General features: G+C 44.1%; 1 protein-coding gene across 11 annotated transcripts in view; it reads left to right on the forward strand.

Annotated features, from left to right (window-relative positions):
• Positions 1-17,317, forward strand: part of RNASEH2B (ribonuclease H2 subunit B) — a 79,294-nt gene that overhangs the window by 43,219 nt on the left and 18,758 nt on the right. For 8 of the 11 annotated variants that reach the window (XR_014070583.1, XR_014070584.1, XM_081547588.1 and 5 more), the window contains exons 8-9: positions 3,146-3,227; positions 4,601-4,643. Coding sequence is in view for 9 of the 11 variants with exons in the window: in XM_081547588.1 (XP_081403714.1) it covers positions 3,146-3,227; positions 4,601-4,643 (125 nt within the window). In the remaining 2 variants the exon portion in view is untranslated. Of the gene's footprint in view, positions 1-3,145; positions 3,228-4,600; positions 4,644-15,971; positions 16,053-17,317 lie in introns of all 11 variants that reach the window. The other 3 variants (XM_081547583.1, XM_081547585.1, XM_081547587.1) reach the window with 1 other exon arrangement.

A 17,317-nucleotide genomic window follows, 5' to 3' on the forward strand; every position in this document is an offset into this window, starting at 1 on the left:
CTTAATGTCTCAGAAACTTCACATTCTTGCTAATGTGTTCTCATAGATCTCATGGCAGTGTGCAATTTATTTCAAAACCAAGTAGTACTTCTGCTGTAGATCACGTCTATCACTAATTGATACTTACGTCATTCATTCACAAAATCTATATCTTGCACTAATAGTAATAGCAACCGTTGTTATCATTTATTGAGGGTGTGTTGTGTGCCACACCTTTTACTAAGTTGCCAGTGTGCACACACTAGCTCATCTGAGCCCCCCTCCAAGTTTCATTTTACAGCAAGTTTCGAGGCTGTGTGCAGAGTCGCACAGCTAGTAAATGGCAGAGCTGAACTACTAATGGAGCTTGCCTGGCACTTAAGCCCACACTTGTAACCTTTTTGTTGTACTGTTCTTAGGGGGCACCAGAGCTGTATCTGTTTGCATCTTACTCTCCAGAAGCATAAGTCCTACTGTAGGTCTCTATTTTTTTTTTTAATAAATTTATTTATTTTAGTTGGGGGCTAATTACTTTACAATATTGTAGTGGTTTTTGCCATACATTGACATGGATCAGCCATGGGTTTACATGTGTTCCCCATCCTGAACCCCCTCCCACCTCCCTCCCCATCCCATCCCTCTGGGTCATCCCATTGCCCCAGCCCTGAGCATTTGTCTCATGCATTGAACCTGAAATGGTGTTCTCTTTCACATATGATAATATACATGTTTCAATGCTATTGTCCCAGAATGTCCCACCCTCACCTTCTCCCTCAGAGTCCAAATTTAGATGAAAATTTATTCACTTGACAATTTATTCTTGAAGATACATTCTTTTGCCTTTCTCATTGTAGTGTCCTCTTACCTTTATATGTATAGCTGAATAACAACAGCTATCTAATACAATTTACTTTCTGAAATGGTAGGACAGTAATTATCCTGACTTTAAACTCTAATTCAGTATTCCCCTGTTCTAAATATACAATTCCAAAACATCTGAGTTTCGTCATTTAAAAAACAAAACAACCAAGGAACAGCAGCCTGTTGGGGATTGGCTTATGATTCAGGCAGTCTTTGATGTGCAGAAATCCACCTCACAGTACCTTGCACACACAGATGATGGCTGGCTCCCGCTGTTCTGGGAGTGGTGGACTGCCCTTGACGTCTGAATTAACTAGCTGTCGGTGTCTCTGATAGGCAAACAGAGGAGAGAGAGACTGAGTCAAATGGCTGGCTGGCCGGATAGACGGATAGATCCATGGATGATGGATGGATGGATAAAACCATAGATTTTCAGTAAAGCAGGAGAAGAGATGTTAGCGGTTATTTAGACAGGACTTCTCATTTTAAAAATGAAAAACTGTGGTCTCCTAGAAGTAGATGACTTACTCAGGGTCACCCATCCTAGCTAGCAGACCAGGTCTTCTACTCTGAGTCTGGTGTTTTTACCAAACCAATATCTAAATCTAAGAGTCTGGGCTTCGCTATATTGCCATTTAGGGTTCCAGCCATAAAATAAACCTTATAATCTTTACATTCTTGCCTTTTTTAGACCTTTAGCTTGATATGCTGCCAGAGGAAGCAAACAGATATATTGGCTTTCTTATTTGTGTATGGCTCAGGAAACTCAAACAGGGGCTCTATCAACCTAGAGGGGTGGGGTGGGGAGGGAGATGGGAAGGAGGTTCAAAAGGAAGGGGATATATGTATACCTATGGCTGATTCATGTTGAGGTTTGACAGAAAACAGCAAAAGTCTGTAAAGCAATTATCCTTCAATAAAAAAATTAATTAATTAAAAAAAAAAAAGAAGGGTCCAGTGATAACTTTCAGTTCTCAGTGTTGGCAGTGAAAGTCTCTTACTAAAGACTTTGAGATCAGGTCATCCAGGCAGCAGTCCCTTGCTAACTGTCGATAATACTGAGGCAGATTGTTATCCTTATGTCAAATGTAGAAAAGGAAAAAAGATGGAAATGAATATCCCAGCAGCAAGCCTGGGATAGTGCTTTTGGTAGTTTATATCCCCTTATGATTATCCCATCTATTGAGTTGGATTATACCCTAGCATTCTACAAAAAAATACTGAATTGAGGAAGAGGACTTTAAAACAGATTTTTCTCTTTTGTAACTGTACTCAACTGATACCTAGAGCTTCATTTTAGTACTGAAAATCCAGATGCTGTAGAAGTCATGATTATACACTCTGCTGAGTTTTGTTTTTTACATTTTTAAGGCATTTTATTAGTTTGGGATTCCTTGGTGGCTTAGATGGCACAGCATCTTCCTGCACTGTGGGAGATCTGGGTTCGATCCCTGGGTTGGGAAGATCCCCTGGAGAAAGAAATGGCAACCCACTCCAGTACTCTTGCCTGGAAAATCCCTGGATGGAGGAGCCTGGTGGGCTACAGTCCCTGGGGTTGCAGAGATTTGGACACGACTGAGCAACTTCATCCCATTAGTTTGGGTTTATATGTAACATTCACGACTCTTATAAGGCAGGTGCTTAATAGAGACACATTTTATGTTATTTCTCTTAAATGAATATACTCATTACTGTTCAGTAACTAGATTTATTTTATATTGAAACTCTTCATGCGAAGAGTTGACTCATTGGAAAAGACCCCAATGCTGGGAAGGATTGGGGGCAAGAGGAGAAGGGGACGTCAGAGCATGATGAGATGGCTGGATGGCATCACTGACTTGATGGACATGAGTTTGGGTAAACTTTGGGAGTTGGTGATGAACAGGGAGGCCTGGCATGCTGCGATTCATGGGGTCACAAAGAGTCGGACACAACTTGAGCGACTAAACTGAACTGGATATTTAAACCAACCTAGAAAAGATGAATATTTCATATTGTTACATCTGATTTTTGAACTTTATTTGTATTCAAGGGCCTCAACTAAGAGAAGAACCCTGAATTTTTATCTGTTATTTAGTGGGCATCTATGGTATTGTACTTTATTATCTCATCGTATCTTCAATGTCATCCTATATATCATCTTATCCATCATATCCCCACACCACTCTGACAGATAGATATAAGCATCCCCATTTCACACACACACACAAAAACTTAAGTGACTCTCCAAAGCCAAATAGTGCCAGAACTTGATGGAGCAACCATAATTGTTACTAAACTTTTTTCTCCATTTTGTTTCTTTCAGAGGATTATGTTCGTTATGCCCATGGTCTGATATCTGATTACATCCCTAAACAATTAAGTGATGACTTATCTAAATATTTAAAGTAAGTATGGTCCATCTTTAGTGATAATTGTGCTTGGTTTCCTAGAAATAGGGTTTCATTATGGCTTATATAAGGTTTCCCAAGTGACTCAAGTGGTAAAGAATCTGCCTGCCAATGCAGGAGCCACAGGAGACGTGGGTTCCATCCCTGGGAAGATCCCCTGGAGAAGGAAATGGCAGCGCACTCCAGTATTGTTGCCTGGAGAATCCCATGGACAGAGGAGCCTGGTGGGCTACAGTCCATGGGGTCACAAAGAGTCAGACACGGCTGAGCACACAAGCAAGTATGGCTTGTCACATCACTTCTTCTGATAAGAGGTTATTGTTGAGTTGCGCCACAGACTGTATGGTTTGGAGGTGATTTTTAATGGATAATTTTTTTATTGGAACAAATTAATTTAATGGATACTGGTTACAAGAACCCCTGAGTGTTACGATTAGAATTATGAGTTGTTACAATGTTAGAGGATAAATTGTGTTAAAATTTTATCTGCAGCCAGACCTAACTAATTTGGTTCATGGGATAGAAACAGTAGATGACAGAGTAAAATATTTTTGAAAGTTACATTAAAAGGTTGTATACCATTTTTATTATTTTATTATTATAATCATTAGCTGTTCACTGGGTATTTTTATTATTTCATATGTGTGATGATCTAATAGCTCTTCCTGATTCTTAGAATAATTTTCTCCTCTGATACATGGAAATAAAATGACTTTTTAATAGCTATAGTTGCATTTTTAGCAAATTGCATTTTTGGTCCTACTTAAAGAACAATTAGTAGAAACTGGTTTCTGTAGTATAATATAGTATGTCGCTCTGAATTGATAAAGGTACCCTTCTGTTTATTATTTTCCTGAGTTTCTTTGTACCTGCTTATCTTGTTAGAGACTTTATATCTTTGTATTCCATTATTTTTTTAGATTCTTTTCTGCTGAAATTTTTAAGTTTCAGTTAAAGACTTGAGAGAAGGATGTGTCAGTTAAACTTTTCTTTACTAGAAAAGTAAAGTTCCTGTGACATTTTTGTCAACAGAATAATTTTCACTTTTAAATATGTGCTAGATTCATCATTTATGGGGAAAAAATACATACCAAAATACATATTTATAGAGACTAAAGGAAAGCAATTCCATTGCAACCAATGACTTCTAATTTTGTGTTTTAGCTCAGAATTCCAGGACAGAGAATTAAATGAACATTTTTTCACTTAGAAAAATTTCACTCTTTATACTGAGGTTATCGAACAGTAAGATATATGGAGGTGAAACTATTAGATGAAATCAGGACTTACTAAGTCTTAAGTTGGCCCAGTCATTCTGTTTGCTTGTCTATGAAAAACCATGACTCTGATTTTTATTTTTCACTCCTCAGGCTTCCAGAACCTCCAGCTTCAGTGCGAAACCCTCCATCAAAGGTAAGAAACTGTGACTAAGATATCTTTGGAGCACCTGGAAAAATAGTATACTTTTGCCACGTACATTTAGTTTACTCTAGTATATGTTAAAGCATCTTAATCCACCTTATGTAGAATAAAGATTATACTGCTCTCCATCAGTATTTTTATTTTCGTGGATTTTAGGTGAATCATAAATAAGGTGCTACGAAAATCAAGGAAGAGTTGGTTCTAGCTCAATATCTGCATTGACATATTAGAGAATCATAATTAAAATTAAGTCTTCTTGCATGAGTTAGATCCTATAATTAACTTTATTAATCATTAGGAATACTCTATAACTAAAACTCACTTTGCCAAATATAATTGTCATGGGCACAGAGGTCCATAGAGCATGATTTTTGCAACACAGAATTCTTTGAGCAAGGATGACCACACTTTACTGTGTATACTCGAAATGATCAATGTAGTTTGTGTGTAATCTTTGTGAATCATTGAAAAACCTTTCCTCTGCCAGATGTTCTCAAATTGCCACCCACAGCTCCTCTGCACCGTGGACTCTTGGGTACAGGGAGTAGAGAAGCCATTCACAGAGCACATCCGAGAGCAAAGAGTAGCATCCCTAAGTCCGGGCCTGATTGCAGACTAGTAAGTGCTGCTCAGACACAGGGAAATAAACACATGCACCAGCTTGTCCGTGATGCCATCCTTCTCCAGCAGGCAAAGTAATGAGTACCTTGTGAATGAATGTAACGTGGATGCTAAAGAACTTTCCTTCTTCCCTGCCTTCTCGGTGGCCAACATTCTCAGGATTTTTTTTTTTTTCATTTGTGTACTATTTGAAGGTGGTGATGGTTCTAAAAATATTCATTACTTTGACTTTTAGGAAAGGGCATAAAATTTAAAGTGCATCATTGTTAGTTGGTGACCTTTTTTAGCCAATTGTCCAGGGAGGTTCATCTTTTCCTCACTGGAGGAAGCAGTTGGTGTAAGATCTAAAGTTATCTTTAGATCTGGGACAGACCCACATTTCTTCCAGTTCAGCGGTGCTCTGACAGCTGTACCAGGGGACATAAATATAGCAGTCTTGCTCTAACTAAGGTAACAGGCATATTTGTTTCTTTCTTATTTTTCTTCTTCCAAAAGCAAGGCATATTTCTTTCTCTCAGATATCTGTCTTCTTTAGTAACATAGAGATCTAAACCTACCCTTGAAGGATTTAGCGTTTGATGCGGTTGCTGGAGGGTAGGTTCTTTTTTTGTTGCACAAAGAATTCACAGATGAGACTCGGAGGCCAAGTAAGCAGAGGGTTTATTGAGTGACAGTACACTTTCAGGAGGGAGCGTGGGCAGGCTCAGAGGAGCAGCAGTGAGGTCCTTTTGGCAAGCTGGTTATATGGGGTGTGAAGGATTGGGTGGAATATTCATCCGGGGGGAGGGGTTGAGGGAGTGATTTCCTGGTTTTCGCCCCAGCTCCACCTTCCAGAGATGAGGAAGAGTTTCTGCCCTCATTTGGTCTTGCTCGGATCTGTCATGGCACGGGTGCATGGTGGGTACTGCACTGGTGCAATGCTAGTTCTGTTGTAATGTGGGCATAGTGAGCAAAAGGTTACATTCGGACCAGAGGTTCCCACATTTCTTTGTTTGCTGCTAGGTCCCTTGTCATCACAAGACTTGTGATCTCCTGTCAGCCCAGAGGTTCCCACTTTTCTGTTTGCCCCTTGGACCCCTGTCATTGTAAGACGTATGTGGTCACCTGACCCATGCCTCCTCCTTTGCTCATGTCTGGCTAACGGCCTGCTCTAACATTCTCCTCAAGGAGTCTGCACCCTTCAAATCTTTTAAAGGTCAGAGGGTCCATGATCTGTCTTCTGGAGCTGCCTCAAGCTGAGCAGGGGCATTGTGCCTGCCTGCGGGGCCCAGATCACCTTGCCCTCTGTCAGAGATGAGGTCTCAGGGTCATTGACAGTGGCAGAGATAGAGAGTGGGGAGTAGGCAGAGGCTGCGGCCCTGTCCCGCGGATGTTGGTGGTCCCCATTGTCATGAAAAGAAAAGAAAGTGAAGTCGCTCAGTCGTGTCCGACTCTTTGCGACCTCATGGACTGTAGCGTACCAGGTTCCTCCATCCGTGGGATTTTCCAGGCAAGAATACTGGAGTGGGTTGCCATGGGTTGAAATTCCTCGTGTATCGTCATCTGTAGGTGACTCTGTTGTAACCTGAAGAAACAAACTTAACAAGCAGGTTAAAAGGGACAGGGCCAAAAATCAGTAAAAGTATGGTTGCGATCAGAGGTCCAAGCAGAGGCAGGAACCGGGTTATGTTTGATAACACCCCTCTGACTGCAGGCCAGAAGGGGGTGGCACTGGGGTTACCCTCCTGAAAGTGTGCAGCTTTGGGGCCTATTCGTATGTGCTCTGGGTACCTTCTTCCGCCTGGCCAGTGGTGTTGATGTCGGTGCAGCACAACTGATTGATTACTACATAGACCCTCCCTGTTCAGCTGGGAGATAGTCCAGGTGCAGTCTGTTCTCCATCACTACATCTGCTAGGAAATAAAGGGATCCCCCGTGATCCTGGTCAGAGTGGATAGAATATCTGACAGGTTACAGAGTATTGCCTCAAGGAAGGCAAAGCCCCCCTCAACCATGGGGACACACCAAACCAATAGCAGCTCTAGTGCCTTCCAGCATGTGGCCCGTATGGATGGTTAGACCTGGGTTCCTCTGATTACTTGGTTGGCTGAGTGTGCCACAAGCAAGGCAATATCTATACAAGGAAAGTGAAAGTGAAGTGAAAGTTGCTCAGTTGTGTCTGACTCTTTGCAACCCCAATGACTATATAGTCCAGGGAATTCTCCAGGCCAGAATACTGGAGTGGGTAGCCTTTCCCTTCTCCAGGGGATCTTCCCAACCCAGGGATTGAACCCAGGTCTCCCGCATTGCGGGCGGATTCTTTACCAGCTGAGCCACCAGGGAAGCCCATAGAAGGAAAGGTCACAGCCGATCCCAGGGAGAGGCAGAGGAGTTGGGGTTGTTCTGAGGAGGGAAGTGGCTTATGTTTCAGCCACAAAGGCACCGATACCTGGAGGAAGCACATGCCTGGCTCACTTCAGAGGAGTTGAGAAACTCCTCAAGTGGTTTGTCCAAGAAGGGTACCCGTGAAGCTTGGAGAGAGAGGCCCACCATTATGAGAGCAGTTATGAGGTGTGAGGACGCGGTAGGACACAGGTCACGGGACTCTGAGACTGGCAGGGTTGCCATGTGGCCGCTACCTCCACATTGGCCAAAGTTGGCAGGACTAGGTGCCTGTAGCCAGTCCTGACAGAGGGAACCCCTACAAGGGCCCCCCAATGGTAGTGCTCCTCTCTTTTACAGGAGCCCTCTCCCTGAAGGTTCATGGGAAGCCTCCTCTCCATCCCCAAGGATTCACCCCTGGGGTGCACTCTCAGTCACAGGGACAAGTTTTTAATACAGGAAAAGCTCATCTTCTTTTGTAATACAGCCGGGCCCCAGTGTAAACTTGAGGACAACGAAGCCTGGCCAGAAAATGGAGCCTCAACTATAATACCATCCTACAATTAGGTTTTGTGAAAGGCAGGGAAAATGGATAGAGTTTCCTTACGTTCAGTCCTTTATGACCCTAAGAGAGAATCCAGAGCTATGCATGTCCTGTGTTGGGGAAGCTTGTCAGTTGGGACTGGTTCAGATTATACAAAAACCCTCTCTGGTAGCATCTCTGGAGGAAAATAAGTCTTGGACAGAAGAACCTAAGCCCTGATACTCTTTCAACATCTTCACCCCTCCAGCACCATATAATTCTTTTTATTCTCCCGTGCAGGAAGTGCAGCAGAGTGCCCTTGCCCCCTCACCCCCCACCCCCTGAGAAGCAGTAGGAAGACCTCAGGGAAATACCAGAGTCCATACCCCCTTTCCTTTGTCTGACCTCAGCCAGTGCCACCCTCACTTAGGCTGCTCCTCAGGGGCCCCTGGCCGGTCCACTGAAGGATTCTGGGGGCCAACTCTTTCCTTGGGCCTTACTTGAAAGGACCCCGAATGTTGTCATTTCCCACTGCTGCGCCCCTGAGGAAAAGACCCCTATCTGGGTACAGCCTCAAGCATTTGCTGATGAATTATACATCATCCAACCCAGTTACTACCCTGTGGGCATGACGGCAGTGCCACTGATTGATCCCAAGTGGGACTATGAACCAGGCCAACCCGGTGTCCCTAGAAGAGCATGCACGACCCTTAGCCTCGTTGAAGGGACAAGATGGTGCACAGTTAAACCTGTCAGCTGTGGTAGGGTTAAAGAGATCACCCAAGGTCAAAACAAACTGTTTCCCGCTCGGTTGGTAGATGCCTCAGGAAGTATACGAACATGGACCACACTTTCAAGGGATGTGTTGTGCTTGCAACCTACTTCATTTACCAGTTGGTCCCCGACATCCGTTGGAAACTTCAAAAGCTTGCCCTGGGGTCCCAAACCCCTCTCAACCTTTTTGTTGATGCGGCCTCCAGTGTCTTTAACAATAAAAGTCCAGGCTGAGGAAGAAAGGAAGAAGCAGCATGACTTAAGAAGGGCCAGACTTCCAGCAGCCATCATGGCAGGACTTAACCCACCTCCTGGTCAACAGAGAGGGGCTCCCAGAAGACCCCCGCCAGGTAAAGGAGCCTGGTTTAGCAGTGGGAACCCCAAACACTGGAGCAGGGAATACCCAGGAAATAGGTCCTGGCCTCTACCTCAAGGCTCACTCTGTAGGAAGATGGGCCATTGGACAAGAGAAAGCCCTCAGCTCTGAAGGGAGCGAGGAACTCCCCCACGCCAGTCATGGCCATGGTCGACTGATGAGACCCAGGACTTCCCAGGGCCCCTCAGAATACAGCCGCCGTCACGTGGGAGGGACGTGGTGGACCACTGACAGGCAAGTAATCTTGTCCAGTTTCCAGTGGACGCAGAAGCCACTTACTCTGTCCTCACTTCTCATGCTGGGCGTCTTGTCCCCGAAACCTGCTCTATTGTTGGGGTAGAAGGAAGGCCAAAATGAAAACGTTTGACCACCCCTCTAGCTTGTACCTGGGGAAAGACCCTCGGAACTCACAAGTCTCGTCATGCCCGAGTGCCCGAGCCCATTATTGGGGAGAGACTTTCTGTCAGCCTTGGGGGCAACGTTTGCTCTCCTTGAAAATGAAAATCAAGGCTCATTTTTGGCTGAACTATGTGTTATACAAGACTCAGATAGTCCAGCCCATATTTTCCCCAGAAATTGGAAAACTTACAGATCCACAGAACTCAGATCAAAGAATCCCAGGATGGGCAAAATTTGCCACTCCATTAAAAATCACTGTTAAGGAAGCTAGTATCTTCTTGCCTTCTAGGTGTCAGTTCCTCATAAAACCAGAGACTCAACAGGGCCTCAAACCCTGGTCTCAAAATTCATCAAATATGGCATTTGGTATTATGCCAGTCTCCTTGTGATACTGCAGCCCTGCCTGGCCTCAGATGAAATGGGGCACATGGAATGGTGTCAGGTCTTCAGCTCATTAGTGAAGTTGTGATTCCTCTCCATCTAATCATCCCAGTCTATACTCCATCTTTTCTCAGATCCCGGAGGACACGGCCTGGTTTATAGTCCTTGATCTTAAAGATGCCTCCTTCTCTATACCTGTTCAGTCTGATTCCCAGTACCTCTCTTCCTTTGAATGGACCAATCCAGACACCAATGTGACCCGACAGTATACCTGAACTGTCTTTCCCCTGGGACTCCGGAACAGCTGACACCTACTTGGCAGTGCCCTAGTGAAGAAACTGAAGGCATTTAAATTAGAGATGGGGCATTATTACAGTATATAGATGGCCTCCTTATTTGCAATCCCTTGAAGGAAGCCTCAGACCAAACCACGGCACAGATCCTCAGTTTCCTGGCTCCAGAGGATATCCCCATAGAAGGCCCAGAGTTCCTCCCAGAGCGTCACCTTCCTGGGACGTGTTCTAAGCACAGGAGACTGCACCTTTAACAGCAGTCCTCCACCTACAACCACCGTGTTCAAAGAGACAGCTCAGAACCTTCTTAGAAGTGGCTGGATTTTGAAGGATTTGGGTCCCTAGGTTTTGTCTCACACTTTGCAATGCTGGAGACCCCGGTTTGATTCCTGGGTCAGGAAGATCTGCTGGAGAAGGGATAGGCTACCCACTCCAGTATTCCTGGGCTTCCTTTGTGGCTCAGCTGGTAAACAGTCTGCCCGCAATGCAAGAGACCTGGATTTAAACCCTGGGTTGGGAAGATCCCCTGGAGAAGGGAAAGGCTACCCACTCCAATATTCTGGCCTGGAGAATTCCATGGACTGTATAGTCCATGGGGTTGCAAAGAGTCAGACATGACTGAGTGACTTTCACTATCTTTAGGAGCTTCCCTGGTGGCTCAGACGATAAAACGTCTGCCTGCAATGCGGGAGACCTGGGTTCATGAGTGGGAAGATCCTCTGGAGAAGGAAATGGCAACCCACTCCATTACTCTTGCCTGGAAAATTCCATGGACAGAGGAGCCTGGTAGGCTACAGTCCATGTGATCACAAAGAGTTGCACATGACTGAGCAACTTCACTTAAGCCTTTATATGAAGATTTGAAGGGACTAGACACAGAACCTGTAGACTGGATGGTCAGTTTACAGGAGCATTTGATCAGATTAGTTAACCTTAAAAATGCACTCCAATATACTTTCAGTTCAGTCACTCAGTCATGTCCGACACTGTGACCCTATAGACTGCAGCACGCCAGGCTTTCCTGTCCATCACCAGCTCCCAGAGCTTACTCAAACTCATCTCCATTGAGCTGGTGATGCCATCCAACCATCTCATCCTCTGTCGTCCCCTTCCCCTTCCTCCTTCAGTCTTTCCCAGCATCAGGGTCTTTTCCAATGAGTCAGTTCTTTGCATCAGGTGACCAAAGTATTGGAGCTTCAGCTTCAGCATCAGTCCTTCCAATGAATATTCAGGACTGATTTCCTTTAGGATTAACTAGTTGGATCTCCTTGCAATTCAAGGGACTCTCAAGAGTCTTCTCCAACACCACAGTTCAAAAGCATCAATTCTTTGGCACTCAGCTTTCTTTATAGTCCAACTCTCATATCCGTACATCACTACTGGAAAAACCATAGTTTGACTAGATGGACCTTTGTTGGCAAAGTAATGTCTCTGTTTTTTAATATGCACCAATATACTTTAGGTGCAGACAAATGCTGTTTGATTCCATTTACATGAGATACCTAAAATAAGTCAAATTCATAAAGTCAGAAAGGTAGATGCCAGGGGGTGGAGGGGGTGGGCAAGGGGAATAGGGAGTTGGTGTTTAATGGAGACTGAGTTTCCATTTAGAGAGATGAATTTGGGAGTTGGATAATGGAGAGAATGTGAATGTACTTAGTGCCACTGAGCTGTACAGAGATTAAATATGGTTACAATAGTATGTTCTGTATTATGTGACTTGTACCACAAAAAAAAAAAAAGGAATGTTTTTAATGGCCCTGACTAGTGCCCCAGCCCTAGAGATTCCAGATCTAAACAAGCTCTTTACTCTGTTTTCCCCAGAAAAACAGGGATTGGCCCTGGGAATTCTTGCCCCAAAGGTGGGACCAGTCCCATGGCTGATGGCATATCTCTCCACGCAGTTGGACCCAGTGGCCTCAGGCTGCCTCATATTTTGTGAGGGCCTCCAGTCAGCCATTGGTGTCCCCTGATTTCTACCAGATGGGTAGAAGCCTTTCCAGCTAAGACCGAGGGAGCCCAGAAGGTAATAAAGGCATCACTTAGGGAAATAATTCCTCAGTTGAGACTCCACGGTCTTTACAGAATGGCCACAGTCCCTCTTTTGTGGCTCGTGTCACCCAACGAGTCTCTCCAGCCCTGGGCACTTGCTCCCACCTCCACACTGCCCGGAAGCCTCAGTCGTCAGGGAAGGTAGAAAAGGCAAATAAGACTTTAAAAAGAACCCTGGCTAAAATTTGTCAAGAGACAGTGGAACCATGGAGAAAGCTTTCACCCACAGCCCTCCTGAGAATCAGGGCAGCACCCAAAAAGGGCTAAGGCTCAGCCCCTTTGAAATGACTGGTGGTAGGTAGGCCCTTTGTTCCTTCAGGTAATTTGGTGGACACCAGAACTACTGAGCTCAGTAAGTAACTAATTTATTGGGGACAAATCCAACAGGCGATTTCATGGGGGCGTGGGGGGCGGGTTACCTACCTTGAGACAACACTCTGTAACTTGTCAGATATTCTGTCTACTCTGGCCAGGATCACGGGGGATCCCTTAATTCCATAGCAGATGTAGTGATGGAGAACAGATAGCCCTGGACTGTCTCCCAGCTGAACAAGGAGGGTCTGTGCAGTAATCAGTAAATTGTGCTGCACTGACATCAACACCAGTGGCCAGGTGAAAGAAGGTGCCCAAAAGACATAGGAACAGGCCCAAAGGCTTCGCACTTTCAGGAAGGGTAACCCCAGTGCCAACCCCATGTGGCCTGTAGTCAGAGGGCTGTTATCAAACACAACCTGGTTCCTGCCCCTGCTTGGACCTCTGATCACAATAATGGGTTTGCTGATTTTTGCCCCTGTCCCTTTTTAACCTGCTTGTTAAGTTTGTTTCTTCAGGTTACAACAGTGTCACCTACAGATGACGATACACCAGGGATTTCAACTCATCCTTCATGACAATGGGGACCACCAACATCTGCAGGACAGGGCTGCAGCCTCTGTCTACTCCCCACTCTCTGTCTCTGCCACTGTCCGCAACCCCGAGACCTCATCTCTGACAGAGGGCAAGGTGATCTGGGCCCTGCAGGCAGGCACAATGCCCCTGCTCAGCTTGAGGCAGCTCCAGAAGACAGATCATGGACCCTCTGACCCTTAAAAATATCTGAAGGGCGCAGACTCCTTGAGGAGGGAAATATTAGAGCAGACTATTAGCCAGACGTGAGCAGAGAAGGAGGCATGGGTCAGGTGACCATAATACATCTTGCAATGACAGGGGTCCAAGGGGCAAACACAGAAAAGAGGGAACCTCCAGACTAACAGGAGACCATACATCTTGTGAGAACAAGGGCCCGGAGGCAAACAAAAAAATGCAGGAACCTCTGGTCTGAATGTAACCTTTTGCTCACTATGCCCACATTACAAAAGAACTAGCGTTGCAACCAGAGCAGGACCCACCATGCACCTGTGCCATGACAGATCTGAGCAAGACCAAATGAGGGCAGAAATTCCCCGTCCTCTTGGGAAGGTGGACCTGGGACAAAAGCCCAGAAATTACCCCCCAAAGCCCTTCCTCCTGGATGAATATTCCACCCAGCTCTTCACACCCCATATAACTGGCTTGCCAAAAGGACCTCACTGCATCCCCTGAGCCTGCCCACACTCCCCCTGGGAGTGTACTGTCACTCAGCACATCTTTGCTCACTTGGCCTCCAAGTCTCATCTCCCAAATTCTTTCTGCAACAAAACAAGACCCTACCCCTCTGGCCACACAAAGACAGCCACAGACAGTTCATTAATGAATCTGTACAACCGTATCCCAGTAAATCTTCATTTGTAAAAACAGACAGATGGCCTGTGGGCAGTACTTTGCCAAGCCCAGATTTCTCCTGCATCTCAGCCTCATCTCCTGGATTATTTTAGTATTGCTTTCTAAGGTTTCCTGCCCTATGGTGTCTTCCTGGGGCTCCAGCGTGTACATCGCAAACTGCTCTGGACGATGTACCGTAGTTTAAACAAGAGTAGGATACTATTAACTTTCCTGTCTGTGTCCAGGACTTGCTTGATTCTTACAGAAATATCATTGATCATTTGCAGAAAATAACATTCTAGTGGCTATTAGGTATCTTTGCATCTCTTTTGCCTTAATATGTTTCACATTATTTTATAACTCTTAAGGTTGCCTATGTTGAGGCCAGCTTCCAAACCTCACCCCCTTCTGTCTTTTGACTTTGGCAGTGTCAGCTCACAGAACTGAATACAATCAGTGGATGTGGGGATGTGCCTGAGTTTCTTCTTTGCAAATCACTTGTAGGAATAAGACCAATCTTAGTATTAATTCCTGTGTTCTCTACTGTCTGCCCTTCTCTTTCCAGAACTGTACCCATTTAGTCAGATGCCTTGTTACTATCTTTCTGAACCACTTTTCTATTTCTTCTGAAGCATTCCCCTAAATCTGCAGTGATTCAGTCTTTTAAATAACAAAAATTTAAGTAGATGTTACAGTTAATATATTTTCCCAATATATTCAACAGTATGCTGGTTAAGAATTTCAAGATGTGTCATTTTACCCACTTGTGTTATACATGTGCTGTGACATCTTTTAGCTCTGACTTTACAGTTCTTTATTTAGTGAAAGCTTGGCAAGAGTGAATCTGGGAACAAAACTGCATTTCCTAGTGTGGGTCCATGTTGGGTCCTGTCAGCCCAGTGTCTCCACAAAGAGCTTGAAAATCTGTAAAGAGTCCAAGTTATGATCCCAGTGTAGTCAGTTCCCCATGGTAAACATCAAGACTCACTGCCTGCCACGTGCGTTTTACGAACTAAGCCATGATTCCTACTATACTATGAACATAAAGGCCACAGGCTAGCTCTTGACCTGATTCTCACATTTGTTAATTGTAAAATGTTCATGTGAAAGGTGAAAGCAGGAGGTAACGGCTGACTTAATTGTGTTGGGTCCAGTGCAAAGAGCACCTGTACAAAAGGTGAGATCTCACCTCAAGTCCTCTGCTAGGCAACCTTAGGCCTGTTCACGTAACCTCTGTGCTTCCCTCTGCTGCCTGCTTGCTTTGCAAGGTTGTTCTTATATGGATAAAATGAGATAAACTGAAAGGATGCAAAGATGGTAATAATAAGAATGCTGGTCCCGTACTCCTAAATGGACGTCACACTGGTCCTGCAGGTGAATAAAGGGGGTTCTGGCTGGACCCCTGGCCACCTTAAAAGAAATTCTCTACTTTGACTTATGTGTCTGCATGCACCTCCTTACACTGTCCAGGAAGTCAGCGTTCATCTAGATGCCCCCCGTCCCTGGTACATGTAGTATGTGATCATACTGCTGGACAACCTCAAGGCTGGGTCATGGGCTTGCCTGCTCACACCCCCTCACCACCAAGGCTGCTTCTCGGACGGGACGTCTGGCTTAGTTCCTAGAGAAGTGGCAAAAAGTGAAGGTACTTGGAATGAGTAAGCCCTCTGCAGAGTCTGCTGCTCCATTCGGCCTCCTCCAGGGTCCAAACTGCTCATGTTTGGTGTTCTGTTTGTTTTTTAATGGATTGATGTAAGTGTTAAGGTGACGTTTGACAGTTCACTACTCTAACATTGCAGAAAGCAAAGTTATCAGATGAGCCTGTAAAGGCAAAAGAAGATTACACTAAGTTTAACTCCAAAGATTTCAAGACTGTAAAGGTACGTGTCCGGGTGTTAGCAGCATACTCCTGAATCCCATGGTCGATGCTGCTGCGTGGGGACTTCCAGGAACGATTGCATGCTTGACTGTGATTTTATCGTTTTAACCATGAAGAATTATTAACTTGAGTTTCAGTGACTTTAGAACTATTTCAAAATTGTGACAATGAAAGTGTCGAGCAAGGAAGACCTTTTTACAGATAAAGAAAAGCAGAGTTATTAGCAAGAGTGTGCCTAAGCTTTGTAATATAGTATATCCAGAGTGGTAGGGTAGGCAGAGGAAGGGGCTTCAAAGGTAATGTTTTGTCAACTCAACTGCCTAGTAGCTTCCCAGAAATTATGATAATAACAATTATTAACAACCCCATAATTCAGCAATCACCCCAGCAAATATTTTCATAACATTCCTTACTAAGCTTTATCTTCCACATCATTATAAATACATATGTAGCTTTCAGAATTGGCATACGTATGTATTGGAGTTGTGCCCTTTTCACTTAGCTCTGTATTATAACAATATTGATGTCATTAAGCTTTCTTTGAAAAATTACAAATGGTCTCATGATATTCAGTCACTGTTATTTTTATTTCACCATGCAGAATATAATCTATTTAATTCCCCTATTTTTGGACACATGTTATTCTGCTTCTTTTTGTCTTAATGAAGTGATAAAACATTCTTACTTACAGTCTGCATCTCTATTTCAGTAGACACAATTTAAAACTAAGAGTAAAGGCTTAGAAAACATGAGCTCTTTTCATGATTACTGAGACACATACATAGCTAAGCTTTCTAAAAAGGTAGCAGAAATTTATCCTCCCAGCCATTACTGCTGATGAGTGTTCATCTCACAGTCTTGACAGTACTGACTATTGGTTTTATTCTTGAAAATTTTGCCTGTCTAATTAGGTTACATTTCTTTGGGTAGAAAGGTTGTTTTTCCAAATGCTTATTACCTATCTGCAGTTTTGCTAGTTTTCAGTTCATGTCTCTTGCCTGATTTTACATTAGGATAGTAATGTTTTTCTTATTGATTTGTTAGAGCTCAATCTAAATCAAGGCTAACACTTTTCATGACATGTAAAGGACAAATCACTTTCCAATTTTTTTAGCCTTTTCATTCAACTTTTGAACTGTTTTTTAAGCTTTTCTGAGGATTAAATATGGAAGGGTTTTTTTTTTTTTTATGATTTTCTCATTATTTTTAGGCTTAGACCTTGCCTGCCCCAAGATAAATTAATTCCACTTAGATTCTAGCAACACT

The sequence above is a fragment of the Giraffa tippelskirchi genome, chromosome 12 (assembly GCF_054371585.1).
Source record: "Giraffa tippelskirchi isolate mGirTip1 chromosome 12, T2T-mGirTip1v1.2.pri, whole genome shotgun sequence".
Classification (NCBI taxonomy): domain Eukaryota; kingdom Metazoa; phylum Chordata; class Mammalia; order Artiodactyla; family Giraffidae; genus Giraffa; species Giraffa tippelskirchi.